The following is a 16,890-nucleotide window of genomic DNA, read 5'->3' on the forward strand; positions in this document are numbered from 1 at the left end:
CATCTCCCATCCGGAACTATCCCTCCAACCATCATTGACTTAGTAATCCCTTCTCTATTCCAGCTGCCTTCTTCCCCTTCCTCATGAGGCAGGCTGCCAACCATGGAGCAATATTCCTGGCCCTGTTTCTACTGTCCTTTGGTGTCAGTCTCATATTATGTTATTTTATATTCCATGAATGAGTATATTCATTTTATGTCTTTCCCTCTTTTTTTTTTTTTTTGGCTTTTTGGGTCACATCCACCAATGTACAGGGCTTACTCCTGGCTCATGCACACTCAGGAATTACTCCTGGCGGTGCTTCGTCTTTATGGGATGCTGGAATCGAACCTGGGTCAGCCATATGCAAGGCAAACACCCTACGCACTGTGCTATTGCTTCAGCCCCATCTGTCCCTCTCTTTCTGACTCATTTCACTTAGTACAATATTCTCCAGGACCATCCACTTTTAAGCGAATTTCATGACTTCATCTTTCCTAACAGCTGCATAGTATTCCATTGTGTAGATAGTGGGGGGATTCTTGAACTTAGCAGGATTGTTTGCTAAATTTGATGAACTTTGATGAATTTAGAACTTTGCTAAATTCCTCATGAATTTAGCAGAATTCTTTGCCTTGTCTTCACTAAGATAAAGACATGGTCGATATGAGAACAGGGTTCAGAGAAGTCCAGATAAGTCTGGTCAAGGAAGGATTCCTTATTAACTGCTATATGGAATAGTGGGGTGCTGGTTCATCATTGTTAAATCCATGACTGAATATTCTATTCTGAGAAATTTTCTCTCAAATTAAAAAGCTCTATGTGAAAACAAAGACACATTTCAGTTCCTACACTGTTTACTTACTGGAGCTGACACACATATTCTATGAAGTTGACCTAGATTTAAAAAAATAGTAATTTGTTGAGAGTGATTCAATCTTGTTCCTTCCTCTTTATCAACAAATGGTGAGAAAAATAATTTTAAGTCTTCTGGGAGTCGTAATTCTCTAGCATGCTTTTTTCCCCCTTTACTTGCAACCCAAACAGGATTACTTGGAAAGAAAGGAACAAACCATAAACAGCTGCTCAAAAGTAACATAAAACGTTTGGCAGACTCTCATCCGTTTCTAGCAGTGGGAGCCAATTTGGGATGCACATTATAATATCTTGGGAATTTAGAAAAATTCTGTACCACAACAGGAGTATTAATTTAGAGTCTTGGGAGCTGGGATCCCCGCACCATTACTTTTCAAAGGCCTCAAGAGTTACAAAAGTGCACACTTGGGAGCTTGGGATGCCAGACTGTATCCCAGACTAGACTACATTTCCCAGAGGCCTCCACTGCCACTTCCAATCCCAGCCCTAACAGCCTTGGTAGGAGAGCAGAGCCCAAAGCTCATGAGTTCAGATGCCAGCTCTGTCCATTTTTGTCTAGAAGTAGCTGATGCACACCTACTTTCCTGTCCTTTGAAGGTGAAAGGCGTATGTGGGAAGAACCTCTTCTTCCCTCACCACTGTTTTTACAGGAATCAGCTAATTCCAACACATCACAAAAAACTTAAGGACTTGTGTGGAGTCTGGAGCAATAGTACAGCAGGTAGGACACTTGCCTTACACCTAGCTGACCTGGGTTTCTTCCCTAGTACCACAGATGGTTTCCTAAACCCCTCCAGGAGTGTTTCCTGAGCATAGAGGCAGGAGTAAATCCTGAGCATGGCTGGCTGTGACCTCAAAACCAAAATACCAATGATGTTGCTACTGTGTCAGAGTTCAGAGATTGAGACACGAAGGTTTTCTACCAGTTTAGTTAAGGTACCCAACTGGTTCACTGGTTCACAATAGTCAGTTTGACTGGCAGCTTACCTGAGGCCTATCTTCAGTAGATCTTCTAGCCTTTTCTTCTCCAGATGAGCCACTTTCTCCAGTGGGGAGTTGAGAGCATGGAGGTTCGGACAGATGACCTCAGAGCTATTAAGAAGCCAGATCCAGACACATTTCATTTTTCCTTTTCCAGAGCAATTGTCATCATTCAAAGTGAAATTGGGTTCATGCCTCTTGCCTGAGAGATGCTCTGCTCATGCTGGGACCAAGTAGTCTTAACCAGTTCTGGGTGACTGCAGGGTGCAGAAAGGAAGTCCTCTCCCCATTTTCATTCCCTCAGGTCTTCCTCCCTGATCACCATTCATTGAGTGGTTTATTGCTTTTCCTGCTTCATAGAGTGCTAGATACAAAATACTTTATATTAGGGAACTGTTGCTTCAAAGTCATTACCAACTCACAGGAGATGAAAGCAGGACATATTTAGCATATAAAGCCATAAAAGGCTAAAGTATTCATGTGTTATACATCTGATGCAGAAATGGCAGCATTTGTCTACCCTCAGGGGCCAGACTAGTCTTTAGGGTAACTAAGTGGTGACAGTCAGTTTATTTCTTCTGAAGAATAAGTGGAATTTGCATAACTGGAGATGATAGGGTAACTAGAAGTTTCTGTACCCTAGAAGTTTTGAATCATAAAAAACTGACCATAGAGAAAGTTGGAAACTCAACTTTTGCCAGGCTCAAGGAAGAATAGTACAGTGTCTTAAAAGTGCCTGCCTTGTAAGCGTGTGGCCACAGACTAAAGTCCCAGTTGTTCACATTCATTGAACCTGACCCTGGCAGCTCTGCTTCGTGAAGCCTGGCAGCTATGGTATCTGTGATCACCCACACTGCAAGTCATTTCCTGAAGCTCCACAGCCACATGGGTGTAAGCATCACAAAAAAGGTGCAAACCCTAGAAAGCACCACAACTAAAAGAAGTGTGAGTGCCACAGTCTGACAATGAGATACCCGGTGAGCACATGTGTGAGCTCCAGTGACCCCAGTGAGGATCACAAAAATAACTTACATGCCTCAGCTAAGAGTGCAATCCCAGGAAGCATGTGTGCAAGCACCACAACTAAAGGAGTGAAAACCTGTGAATATCACGGCCAAGTGTACAAACATAACTTGACATGTGACTCCAGGTAAGTACCACAGTTAAAACTATGAGCACCACAGCCAGACACATGTCCAATGCCCCTTCCAAGCCCCAACAACAGCCTCAACAGTAAAAGGAAAGGAGAAGAAGGGAGGGAATAAAAAAATTTTAAGTCATAAATGTGGCTCAGTAGTAGGATGCCAGTCTTGCATGTATGATAGACCTGGATTCTATCCTGTAATAGAACAAAACATTATAATAGAAATATAAATTTAAAAATATGCATATTATTTAAAAAAAACTCCCATGGTCTAGAATGCCAGCCTGGGGTTTGCCTTAATTCTAGAGAAAACCAAATTTTGAAGTAGTTTGAGAGTTGACAGAATTTCAGCATTTCAGGATGATATTTATGGTCTATTAAGTTGCTACTACTATAAGCGACAATAAAATGTATATGTATCTAATATTCTTCCCCAAAGTCAGACCAGAGTGTGATGAAGTCAATACCATTTTGCATGTATTCCAGAATTTTTATTAATTTGATGATTGATAAGTTCTTGGACATGTCCGTATACCAGACAGTATTTTAGGCTCTTTTCTGCCTTTCTGGGAGATTGTATTCTGGGGGATGCTAATTTTAAAACTCAACTTCTCTTGTGAGGTAATGAGAAATCCTATGAAGAAAAGTAAAGTGCTCCATGGCAGACAGCGGTAGAGATTGGAAAAAAGAGAAGATCTTTCTGACCTTTACATTTAAGCACTGGGTTATAATCCTAGTCCCTGTTTTTCTTTTCAGTGCCTGCATAGTATTACCTTTTATGGGTATAACTATGAATAATGCTTTAGAGATTATCTTCATTCATATCAATTCTCTCTTGTATTAGAAAATCTAGTAGGATGGACTCCTAGAATTGCTTGCTGAAAGGATAAGTGTACTTTCAAATACGGCGCATGTTACAAATATCCATACACATTATATACATTATATACACTCATCCCTCTAAAATAGTGTGTAAGTGCCAATCTAATCAGACCTTATGAACAGTGTCATATATTGAATGTATACTTGAATGTAAGCCTTAGGCACATATTCAAAAATGAGAATATGATTAAATTTGAGTCAAAGATACATACTGACTTTTGGGGATATAAACTGACTATGACTTATGAGAAAATTTACATTTACAAAAGTAATGCTTATTTCCACTGACTTAGTTTAGGGAGTAGATTGCCCAAAGAATTGATATTGTTCATCTTATATGTTCACTTTTAGGATGAGGCAGCACATCCCCATGATACAGAAAGAAGTTGGCTTCTTGATAAGATCACTCTACTGTGTTGTAGATTTAAGTCATTTTTATAGACCCTTGAATTTTGGAACTTCTAAGTAGAAAGTCCAATAAATGTGATTTTATTGTTTGTCAATTTCAATGGCGTTTTCTGTGGTTCCATTTGAATGCCTAAGTATAGTGAATTTTTAAAAAGTGGGTTTCCTGCTTTGCTAAGTGTTTGTAATAATCTAACATATAAAAATTAAAAATATTTTGCTCTAAAAAGCAGGAAACAATCTCCATAGCTTTAAAAAAAAAGACAAGCCTTAGTTCTGATATCTGGTGTAAAAAATATTTCTGCAAACTAAAAAATATAAACACATAAATTATAAATACATGTGCATATTTATTTATATACAAATTTTATTATAAACTATTGAGTGAGATATTTAATCATTTATTTATTTGTCACCTGTACATTTTTATGTTTTTTCAGAATGTCCTTTAGGGATAATTTTGAATACCTTCTCCTAGATTTTGTTTATGTGCTTTGTAAACAGCTTCAAAAAAATTAGTTTTGATTGGTATGTTTCTTCTTAGATTTGTTAAGAACTTCTGTTAGATTACAGTAAAATGTTGATATGAGAGCTATTTTAGTTACTTAAATATTTGTGAGCTTTTACAGTGAGTCATTAAATGTTGGTTTTCTATTAAATTCTCATGGGGAAGTGTTATTCTCACTTGTTCTTGGAGACATTACAATGTTCTCAAATGTATCACTTTGCAGGAATCAGCTCTAGGAATCATAGTTTGCTTTATGATACTTGGTTTTCTTCCCAATTCTGTTTTATTGCACACTTTAGTTTTCCTTCTTTGGAGATTTCCCTTCTCACTCTTCTGTCTTGTTAACTTTTTCATCTTCCCACCTCACTAGCATCTTTTAATACAAGATGCATTTTCCTGCATTCCTTTATTAAAAAAATATTTAAGGCACAGTGATTTTTTACAGTTATTCATAGTTAAGATTCAGGCATTACAATGTTCCAGCACCAATTACAACATCAATGTCAACTTTCCTCCACTAGTGTAATTCCTTGTGTTCTTTAAATAACAATGTTTTTAACTTCCTTACATTTAAAACCCTAGTTCTTTATCTTTTGTCCTGTTATTATTTCCTAGCAAGAACCTTAAGGGATGAGTTAATTTTACGTAACCTACAGCTGTGTGGAACAAAACATTATTGTTATCCTGTTCAGTTATTGTTTTCAGTATTTCAACAGAGGACATTTACATTTTTAAAGTTTTCTTTCTTCCCAGGAGTATGGATTTAAAGCAAAGATGTTAAATCGACAGCAAAACAATTCTGAGAATATGTTCTGCAAGAGGGGGAAAGTGTCATGATAGAAAGAGGCATGACCAGGAAAGCAGATATGCCACAAAGGAGAAACGCCACAAGTGTCAAGAATGTGGAAAATCTTCAAATATAATTCCTTGTTCACTAGCCACCAGAGAAATCAGACTGGTGAAAAACACCATAAATGTAAAGAACGTGGGATAGCTTGCATGAGAACCTCATCCCTTTTAAATCATCACAAAATTTATATAGTCACACAACCTTGAATTGAATATAGGAAGTTCTCAGCATTTAATACTTTGTTTTTAATTTTTTAGTTTTGTTCCCACACCTGGTGGTGCTCAGGGCTTACTTATGGTTCTGAGCTTACGAATCACTTATAGTGGGGGTTTGGTGGCCATATTTAGTGGAGGGGATCAAATCCAGGTCAGCCTCATGCAAGGCAAGGGCCCTTCTTTATGATCTCTCAAGCCCCTAACAAAATACTTGTTAATAAAAAAATTTATCCTAAACTCACAAGCACAAAAAATGGAAAAGCTTTCAGAAAGCATGTTATTTTTAAGTCACCACAGAATTCATACCGGTAAAGAAACCCTATAAATGCAATGACTGGGAAAGTCCTTGCCCAGAATTTTGAGTTCTTACTCTCAGAAAATATATAATCAAGATAAGCTTTTAAATATGTGGGAAAGCTTTCAGGGACAACTCAACTTTGTTAGAACATTAGAAAGTCCATACTATGAGAAACCACATCAGTTTAAAGATTGTTGAAAGCATTTAGGAAGAACTCAACTCTTACAGGACATCAGAGATTTCATACTGGAGAAAAAAACCACTGTAATAAATATGGAAAACTCTTCGGGCATAGTTTTGGCCTTATTGAAAATAATTCATATTGAAGAAAAACCTTATCAAAGTAATGAATGTAGAAAGACTTTTCCTCAGAACTCAATGCATAAACAACATGAGAAAATTCTTAACCAAGAGTCAGATGTAGTTAGTGTGGTAAATTATGCAGATGTTAATACCTTTTGACCATCAGGAAGGAGATATTCAATATTTAACAAAGATATCCTTTGTTTTTCTAGAGAGCTTATTTATTTATTTATTTTTATTGAATCACTGTGAGGTACAGTTACAAAGCATTCATGACTGAGTTTCAATCATACAATTATTGAACACCCATCCCTCCACCACTGTACATTTCCCATCACCAATGTCCTCAGTATCCTTCCTACCACCCCCACCCCACCCCAAAAATGGCACACATTTTTCTTCTTATTCTCTAGAGAATTTCTTACTTAAAAGAACATTCACTATGGAAGCAGAGAAAATTAGGCACATGCCTTACATGCAGCCAACTCCAGTTCAAGTCCCGGGAGCAACTCCCCTGAGCTCAGGAGTAAGCCCTTATCACCACCAGGTGTGGCCCAAAAGCAAACAACAAAAAATATTCATTGTAGTGGAGTTTGTACTAGTTAAGTAATTTTTTAAAATCTCAATATCAAACAGTATGAAAATAGTCACTCTAGATTAATATGTAGCAAGTGAAAAGGAGCTACTAGAGCTCTATGTAGAGCAATGAAAATAGTTCTACTATTTCTTAAGTTAGAGACATATGTTGCAGAAAATGTCCTTTTTTGGGGGGGCATACCTAGGGGTGCTCAGGGTTACTCAGACTCTCTTACTCTTATTCAGGACTCACTCCTGACAGGTTCATGGGGCCTAAAGGGGTGCTGGGGATTAAACCTGGGCTGGCTGTGTGCAAGGCAAGAGGCCTATGTGCTGTCCACAGAAAACATCTTATGTTTAAGAATTTAATGTATTTTTATGTGTGTACATCTATTTACTCAAACTAGGAAAATTAAAAGTCAAAGTTTAATAACTGTTACATTCAAGAAGTGCTGAAGAGATAGTACATGGGTAGGATGCTTTCCTCACATCCAGCCAAACCAGGTTCAATCTCCTTCACCCATATGGCCCCCTGAGTCCAGCCAGGAGTAAGCCCTGAATACTGCCAGGTGTGACCCCAAAACAAAATCAAAGAAAAAGTGTGGTTCTGATATTATATAGTGAAATTTTTACTTTATCTGTATTTTTTATATTGTTTAATCAGGCATATAGTCAGGTACCATTGTAGTTTAACATACTTATTTTCATTATTCTGAAAATTTATAAGCCATAAAACTCTCATGTAAAAACTTAAAAAATGTATGAAATTCCACAGTATTAAAACACTACGCATTTTAGTTGGAGAAATATAACATCAAATATAACAAATTACGCCTAAAACACATAAAAATTTCTTAAAACTACATGAGAAAAACAAAACCCCACTTCAGATCTCAGATATGAAAATAAACAGTTGCCAAAAAAAATGTTAAATGGTCAAAGTTATTAGCTCATAAGAACTGGTCTACAGAACTGAACTTACCCAGTGAGTGTCCAGGGGGTAAAGGTAAGAACATTGAGATAATAGTGGAGGGAAGTGGAAGTCTGGTGAAACATAAAACATTATATAACTCATGTTGCCTCAAGTAAACATAAACCAAAAAAATGACTTAAAGAGAAACATGAACTAATCAGAATTTTCCACCTGTTTGACAAGTTAGTAAGATAGAAAATATTCAGTGCTTTCATAGATATGTTTATGTGTTTATGTACATATACACATATGTCTATCCTTTGGAATAGTCATTTAATACTAATGAGTTAGATTTTTATGAACTGACAAAGATATCTAAGATATTAGGAGGCAGAAAAAAGTTAAATTTAGGGCCAGAGAGATAGTCCAGCAGGTAAGGGCTGACTTTGCATGTGGTTAACCTGGGTTCTATCCCCATCACCCTAAACGGTTGCCCCTCAGGAGTAATCCCTGAGGACAGAGCCAGATGTAAGAGCTGAGTACCTCTGGAAGTGACTCAAAAGCAGAACCAAAAAAGCTAAATTTACATGTGTGTTCATTCCCGTATTTCTGATGTTCAGTACTGATCTGAATCCTCTCTTAAAAATTTGATAGCTGCTATCACTGCCTGGAACTTCAGCTAGGCCTCTTGACAGGAATATCTACACATGGCCTTTTTATCTGGTTGCCAGGGCTTCTTCACAGCATGATGGCAGGGTTCCAAAGCTGATGTCCCAAGAGAAGCATGCAAGGAACTAGTGTTATCCGTTGTGACCTAACCTCTGAAATTATGGTACGACTTTATATGTAGTCTATGACTTATCCAAATTAAAGTGATGGGGTGGCATAAACCATACTTCTTCATAAGAACACAATCAGAATCACATAGGAAACAGATCGATGGGAGATAATATGACCAGTTCGGAAAATTTATCTACTACTGGAATAAGATATAGTCAATACAAAGGATGGAGTAGATATTTTGCAAGATCCATAAATAGTGGATTGTGAAATTAAGTCAAAAATCTTTATGGCATAGAAGTTAGTAATGTTTTGAGGTCAGAGAATAATATATACTTTACATAATTTTAAAGAGTACTAGAAACTTTTTTAAATATGCACATATACACACATGTGTATGTGGAATATATTGTTAGCTATTTAAAATATTCCCAGAAAGAAAAGTTCAGAAAAAGACTATTATACTGGTGCACTCTACTAAACATTAAAAATAAAAATGTAGAAGGCAGAGAAAGTACAGAAGTTGTCTGCCTTGCATGTGGCCAACCATGGTTCACTTCCTGATACCATAGGGTCTCCTGAGTATCTCTGGAGGCCGCAGAGCACCTTTGGTTTGTGATCCTAGTGTCACCTGAGTGCTGCCCAAGTGGCTAGGTAGCCTCTGCCAGTGTAAGGCCTAAATTGCACCATATATTCAGGCTTTCACATTGAAGCACTGGCCTGATTTGCCAAGATTAAATGAAAGGGATCCGTAGGCTTCCGGTCACACTTGTGATCCCCCTCTGACGACGACAACGATGACGACCATCACTACCACCTCCACCACCACCACACACACACACACACACACACACACCCTGTTACTCAGAGAAATACTAGCAAATCATAATCAGTGACACATAATAAAAGGATCATACACCATGGTCAAAATTTATTCCTGGGATACCAGGGTGATTAAACATATTAAAATCACTAGTGTAATACATCACTTTAATAGCATAAAGGATAATTATATGATCATCTCAATAGATACAGAAAAAGCATTTGAAAAAATTCAAATGCATTTTATAATAAAAGCTAAACAATTTAATAAGGAATGTACCTCAACATAATAAAGGTCATATATGTTAAGCCTATACTTAACTTACTCAACTTTCAACAGGAAAGCATTTCCTTTAAGATCAGGAACAAGAGGATTCCCATTCTACACTTTTGTTCAGAACTGAAGTATTAGCCAGAACAATTGGGTAATAAAAGGAATTAAAGGAACCCTAACTGGGAAGGAGGAAGGAAACTTGTTTTATATTTTGATGTTTTTAAGAATCTTATACAAAATTGTGTACATTGTTTGAATTTTTTTTTTGAATATATTAAGGTAAACTTGCTGCTGTATGATAAAGCTAAGTCTGAAAGTTCAAGAAGCTTGAAAACTGTTATCCAGAATGGCACTTTATATTCCCACTAGCAATGCATTTCCTCCACATTTTCTCCCAACACTGGTTACTCAGTTCCCCTCCCATACATTTACAGTTGAGAACCACTACATGATACTACCACCAATGTCAAAACATTTTCATCAACTAAGAAATAAATCTCATAATAGTTAAAGAGTGGAAATAGCGTAATGCTCATTAATTGTTGAATTGATAAGTAATATGTGATATATTCATATCATCGATTACTATTCAGCCAGAAAAGCAACGAAATACTTAAGCATGCCACAATCTGGATGGATCTTAAAACATTACTTTAGCAAAATAAGTTACATATTATAGAAATCATTTTATATGAAATATCCAGAAAAGACAGATATGTATAAACATAATAATTATATAGTTTCAAGGAGCAAAGGTTAGCAATAGAGAATTACAAGTGAAAATTAGGGTTATTGATGTTACGAAGTGTTCTCAGATTAGATTCTACTACTATATCTATCTAATGACAACTGATTAACTCTGTAAATCTTAATTTATAAATACTACATCTAAGGGATATGTTTTAAAATAACTATACAAAGATATAATATGCAACTCTATAGCAAACATTCAGAAAATAATACTGATCAACAGAGGACTTTGTAAATAAATGACGAAATTTCTCTTAATTCAAGTAGCTCTAAGTAGTGCACTATAGGAGAAATTCTAGCCTGTGGTTTGCAATGAAAACAGAATATTGAGTATGTAAAAAATAAAATATGACAAAGGTGTCAACTAAAAATTTTAAACTTGTATCTACTATCTACAGAAAAACTTCCACAAGCATATATTAGGTTGATGGAAACATCTTATGCAATTAGGTAAAAATAAAACCCTAAAATTATGAGATATACATAAAACTGATAATAAACAAGACATTTATTTTTTATATTTATTTGGGAGAAAGGAGAAGAGTCAGTTTGCCCTAACCAATGATAGTCTTTCTAAAAGAGTATCCATTCATTCCATTGATTGGGCAGGTATCTTCATCTCATTTCAAAGAAGTCTATCATAAAGAAAATCTCCTTTGAAGAGAGCTGTCAAAGAGTGAGCCTTTGAGAGCAGCTTCGCTGGTGTACAGCCAGACTCCCTCTCTGAGTGAAGCTTTTCCCACATTGTCCACACAGATAGGGTGTCTCTCCTGTATGGACTTTTCCATGTAGAACACAATTCCCCCTGGTGTGGAAACTCTTCCTGCACTGTGCACAGGCATATGGTTTCAAGCCTGTGTGGACTCTGATGTGTACAATTAAGCTTCCTTTCTGACTGAAGGCTTTTCCACACTGATCACATCTATAGGGCTTCTCACCACTGTGAACTCTTCTATGAACGGCAAGGTTACTTTGATTCCTGAAGCTTCTCTGACAAATGGCACACTCATAGGGTTTCTGTCCAGTGTGTAGTCGTTCATGAACAGCCAGACTACCCCGTTGACTAAAGCTTTTCCCACACTCCTTGCACTGATAGGGTTTCTCTCCTGTGTGTATTCTTTGATGTGTAACAAGATTGCCTTTGGCCCTGAAGCTTTTTCCACAGTGAGTACACTCAAAGGGCTTTTGACCAGTGTGGATTCTTTCATGTAATGTTAGACTACCTTTTTGCCTGAAGGATTTTCCACATTCCTGGCACTCATAGACCCTCTGTCTCACTCCAGGTGAATCTTCCTGTAATGCCTTAGAATCTGGGGATTTTTGTTCCAGCCTCTCTCTTCTGAAAGAATTCTGGAAATCCCAGCTTGAGGATCCTGTGGCCTCAGAGTGATCATATTTGTGGTGTGCTTCTGTCATCACATCTGGTAAAATGAGAGGGAAGTCATGTAAGATGCACCAATATGCTGAGTGAGAAGAATAGGGAAAAAAGAAACAATGCTTTGAGCACTACGTGCCAGACATTATACTATGAATATGCATAGAAAAATTACTCCTGAAAAAAAAAAACTTACGATACTGCTACAGACAAGGAAACCAGAGCATAAGGAGATTGTCAAAGGTTTTAAAAGCTAAGGGTTGAGATGTGATTCAAACACAGGCATATATTTAACTTAGTATCTCAAAAAAGTCTTGTGAGGGAGACAAGATTATCGTCATTTTACAGATAAGAAAATAGTGCTTTCCCACTCCAGATGAAGAAATGTATCCGGATTATATACATTCTCTCTTTGACTCTGAAAGGTGTGAATCCACATTTTTGTGGACACTAACGTTTTACTACTGTGTAATTACTCCATTAAGGAAAAGTATAAAAGTAGTTGAAAGACTTAAGAAGTCAGGGTAAAGGAGAGGTTCTCAAACTTAGCTTCATTAGCTTCATAAAAAATTTACTATGAAAGACCACCCTCCTGACTGTGAAGTAAGCTCCATGATGTATAAAAATGTTGAAGAACTACTTCCACTGTTCACAGATTAGCATAAATCGCTACAATCTTTACAAACTAAACACAGTAGTTTCTTTTCTGATTTACAGATAGGTTCAAGGAAGTTAAGTAATTATGGTATACATTAAAGTTGCTTATTTCCTCAGAAACTACCTCTACTATCTCCAAATTAAACTTGCTTTTTTGCTCTACTTCTACTGTTATTCTTTTCTTCTTTATTGTTTTTGGGCCACATCTGGTGATACTCAGCAGTTACTCCTGGCTTTGTACTCAGGAATTAATCCTGGCACTGCTTAGGATTGGTATGCCAGGGATCAAACCTCGGTTGGCCACATGCAAGGCAAGAACCCTACCCACCATACTATCTCTCTGGCATCTTCTATTGTATTCCAACTTTTCTATTGTATTCCAATTCCCTTTAAACCCCATAAATGGTAAATTCTGCCAATGAATGACTTCTCTGCTTTATCAGCTTGACTACCAGGACTGAGAACAGGGACACTGAATATGGTCAACTGAGGGCATTCCAGCAAGCAACCAACTCACTCACTGAAAAATGCTACATTCTGGGCATATCTTCCATGACAGTCCAGCAGGGTAGCTGTTGGAAATCCAAACATGTCCACTCCTGCTGTATGATCTTAATTACCACCTCTTCATATGATTCTTCCATGTGCTGTTCTTGAGCACCTGAGGAAACAGAACAACAGAAAACAAGAAAGGAAAGGAAAATTGGTGAGAAGGATAAAATCAATAGGTTGGGAGGGGTATTATTAAGTGAAGAAATTTAGTATTGATTACTATGCATTACTTATAATGTAACTGCAAAATGGAATTTAAAAAGTATACAAAGGAGTCTAGAAGGAAGTATGACGTGGGTAAGCAGAAAGCACATAATCACACACATCTCCTTGCTAATCCTAAAAGATGGACACTTCTATTTGTATCTTAGCCTTGGCATGCTTTTTCACTATAATTTCCACATCCTTTCCTCCACATAAATTTTTATTTTATTCTCAGAGCCTCCACATTAACTTCAAATATAAAATACAACAAGCATGTCAGCCTTCATGATTCGTTTATGATGGGAAATAGTTACAGCTTTCTTCTCCAGTTCCCCCAAGTTTTATAAGACATTTTATATGTCACATTTGAGCACTTCTTAGGAGGCTTCAAGCCCATAATCAGCCTTTCCATATCTAAGATAATGAAAATTCCAATATAAGGAAGTATAAACACTTTTCAATTCTTGGAAAAGGCTTAGAACTCTATCGAGCTCAAAAACTCTGAGAAACTTGCTCAGATTCTGAGAGTTTGAAAGGAGTCACTCTGAAGCAAATGTTAAAGTTCAATGCTTTCCAGATATAAAGTCATTAGACAATTCTCTAGTTGATTATAGCTGAAAAAATGGCGAAAATTCTTATCAAATGAAAGAATGGAATAGGGCTTTATGAGACTTCTGGATTCAAGGATCCGTCTTTCTCCAATTATTAAATTATTATACTTTATACAGTGATTCAGTGTAAAATCTTTGTGTCCTGTTAGTATGATCCACAAAAATGCTAACCTCTTCATTTAATAAAATAGCAGTGCAAAGGGCCAATCATTTTACTTAACGTTAGCAAGCACCTGGTTTCCATTACATATGCTGCTACAAGTTGTGATTAGAGAGGCATTCTAAACTCTTATTAGGAGGATACAAATTGGACTCCGATTTAGGAAACAAATTACAAAAGTATCATCTCTGAAAAGTCCCAGGTCACTGCAGAGCACCAGTCGAAGTTCAGGGTGTTAGACCATGAAAGGCTCGAGGTCTTTGCTTTGGCTCTCTGCCATTTCTCCTGTATGGTTGGACAAAGCCCCAACGCTACGTCCTCACTTACTAAAAACACGGACAACACTGTCATAGCAGGTCGCTTCTGGGAGAATGAAAGACGGCAACGTGATAGATGTCTGATGAACTAGAAGATGTAGGGCCTCAAGTTGACAGAGGTCAGAAGGAGATGACGGGAAGGGGTAAAAGCACTGCTGCCTAGAGTAACCTCTTAGGGGATAGTTGCAGGACCAGGAGACTTTGGGGAAGGGGTTATTCTTTTCACAGACTTAAACCCAGTTTCTCCTCTCTGCCATTCACCCTCCCTTGAGAAAACGCATCTCCCTTGTCCATCTTCTGATACCACTGCACAGGCCCAGGGCGCACCTGCCTGGGGCCACCTCGTCCCCCTTCTGGAAGGAGGGGGGGGGTTCCCATTCTTTCCCCATGCCCTGCCCTGCAGAGCCGCAGTCCGCGGGGCTGCTGCTCCCCACGACAGCCTGTCATCTCCCGCCTGGGGGCCCCGGGGCCTGCCTCCGCAGTCCTCTCAGTCCAGACGGACGCTTTACTGTGGGCCGCAGACCTTTCCCCTCGCGACTGGCCTCCCTCGGGGCCCAAGCCCTCCAGGCCCAGCTCAGGGTCACGGAGGGCCAGGGGCGGCGACCTGCCAGCGCGGCCCCGCCTCACCCGGGCGCAGTGACCCGGCCAGCGGCCCCACTCACCGCAGCGGCGCGCGCCCGCAGACAGACAAAGGCCAGAGTCGAGCCCGCAGCGGCGCCGGCGCGAGCAGACCGGACTACAACTCCCAGGAGGCTCTGCGCGACCCCGCCCGTCGGACACAAGATCTCGGCGGCTCCGGCTTTGCAGAGCATTGTGGGAAACGTAGTTCAGAGGCGCGCCTAGCTTCTCGGACTGGAGGGTGTGGTGCTCTCTGCAGACCTATATTCATAGGCCGCTAGAGCGCGGGGGCCATAGGCAGGGCGCTTTGTGAAACCTGGAATGAGGAGTCCCGTGAAGGCCCTTGTCAGGGCCCCTCAGTCCTTGTAGGACTTCGTGGAAGTCAAATGTAGGGAAGAAATTAGTTGAATAATGACGTAGGTGCCTGGAATGAGCTAAAAGTACTCAGCTGCTCCAAAAGCCTTAAAGTGTTTTCTGTCAGTAGGGTGCTGAAGCAAGGGGCAAGTCTTTCTAGCAAATTCTGTGAGAAAGGATAATTTTTGACACTCGGGCAGGAGGATATCCGTGTCTGTTGGGAGGCTGTTCCCTTCTGGCATCCGAAGTAAGAACTTGCCCCAGAAATAATGGGTAAGAGATTAGGCTTTAGAACGATACAGTTTGTACCTCAACTCCACCACTGACTGCATCTAAAAGACAGCTTGTGTTGTTATTTCCCAGGACTGGGAGAGTTATTTTCTCTGAAGATATACAGAACCACACACCTAGAAGTCACTCCAAGCATGTAGTTCATTCAGTTGAGGTAAAAATGCTGCGGATGTCAGGACAAATTCTGATCCCACTGTGAAAAGTATACGATAAAACTTTGATGGGAAAAGGTGGTTGTAAAGTAGTGAGGCTTTTTTTCTCAAAGGGAATAAAATCTTAATAGATTCTCTTGAGGTATCTCAGGAAAGCAGAGCTATTGAGTTGAAGACTAGGGAGAAAATAGTTACGATTGGAATTGGTGAGACCCAGTTTCATATAGATAGCAGTCCTTATCCATATCCTATATGGAGCGCACCCAATAACCACCACAGATACTTCAGAAGAGGGCAGCGACAGGGTGAAGGATTAAGCAGAGTGGAATCAAAGATTAGTAAAGAGATATTCCTTGACTGGACATGCATTCAAAACATTGAGTAAACAGATAATTCAGCAAATGGTGCTTTAACAAAGGGCTAAATTAATTGGGAAGAAATACAGTTAAATGTTTTCCTAACTTCTTTGCCAAGATAGCTTTCTACATAGCAAACATAAAATCTAGCTCCATTGAAGGCCCAGAAGAACACATGATTAATATTTCTATGATCTTGTAATAGTATAGGTTGTGTTGGTGAAGGCAGAAACAGTAATGACTGAGAATGCTATATTTGATTGCATCTCAATCCAATACAATCCAGTACTCAATCCAGTACCACACAAATCACTAAATGAAGTTAACACATAATAATCTAGGAAGATGTTAATAACTATCCATAAAAGTATACAAATCAATAATAAAAATCAATAGAATTTTTGCAAAGTATGACACGATAGCACAATGGTTAAGGCATTTGCTTTGCAAGCAGCCGACCAGGTTTGATTCCTCCGTCCCTCTCAGAGAGCCCAGGAAGCTACCAAGAGTATCCTGCCTGCACGGCAGAGCCTGGCAAGCTACCCGTGGTGTATTTGCTGTGCCAAAAACAGTAACAAGTCTCATAATGGAGACATTATTGGTTCCCAATCGAGCAAATCGATGAACAACAGGACTACAGTGCTACACTGCAGTGCTATGACACAAAAAGATCAGTTTTTCATTTTT

The 16,890-nt window shown here is 38.7% G+C and overlaps 1 protein-coding gene across 5 annotated transcripts; it reads right to left on the minus strand.

Annotated features, from left to right (window-relative positions):
• Positions 1-9,615: 9,615 nt before the first annotated feature.
• Positions 9,616-15,192, minus strand: ZNF32 (zinc finger protein 32). 5 transcript variants are annotated; one of them, XM_055119440.1, is made up of 3 exons: positions 15,095-15,192; positions 13,110-13,249; positions 9,616-12,019 (listed from the first exon to the last, which is right to left on the minus strand). In XM_055119440.1, the coding sequence occupies exons 2-3, from the start codon at positions 13,177-13,179 to the stop codon at positions 11,226-11,228; spliced, it is 864 nt and encodes a 287-aa protein (XP_054975415.1). In that variant the 5' UTR covers positions 13,180-13,249; positions 15,095-15,192; the 3' UTR covers positions 9,616-11,225. The 5 variants fall into 5 exon arrangements, 3 of the variants coding, with proteins under 3 accessions (XP_054975415.1, XP_054975416.1, XP_054975418.1); XM_055119441.1 differs by lacking the exon at positions 15,095-15,192 and adding an exon at positions 14,443-15,078; XM_055119443.1 differs by lacking the exon at positions 15,095-15,192 and adding an exon at positions 14,443-15,075 and having other exon boundaries at positions 9,616-11,977.
• Positions 15,193-16,890: the final 1,698 nt, after the last annotated feature.

This window comes from Sorex araneus, chromosome 11 (genome assembly GCF_027595985.1).
Source record: "Sorex araneus isolate mSorAra2 chromosome 11, mSorAra2.pri, whole genome shotgun sequence".
In the NCBI taxonomy this organism is placed as follows: Eukaryota; Metazoa; Chordata; class Mammalia; order Eulipotyphla; family Soricidae; genus Sorex; species Sorex araneus.

What these genes read in the sequence shown, in the direction of transcription:
- ZNF32 (XM_055119440.1), bottom strand. Translation starts at nt 13,179, where the DNA reads ATGTTTGGATTTCCAACAGCTACCCTGCTGGACTGTCATGGAAGATAT. An exon ending in CCAGAATGTAGCATTTTTCA is followed by an intron (nt 12,020 to 13,109) that starts GTGAGTGAGTTG and finishes CTTCTCACTCAG; the next exon opens with CATATTGGTGCATCTTACAT.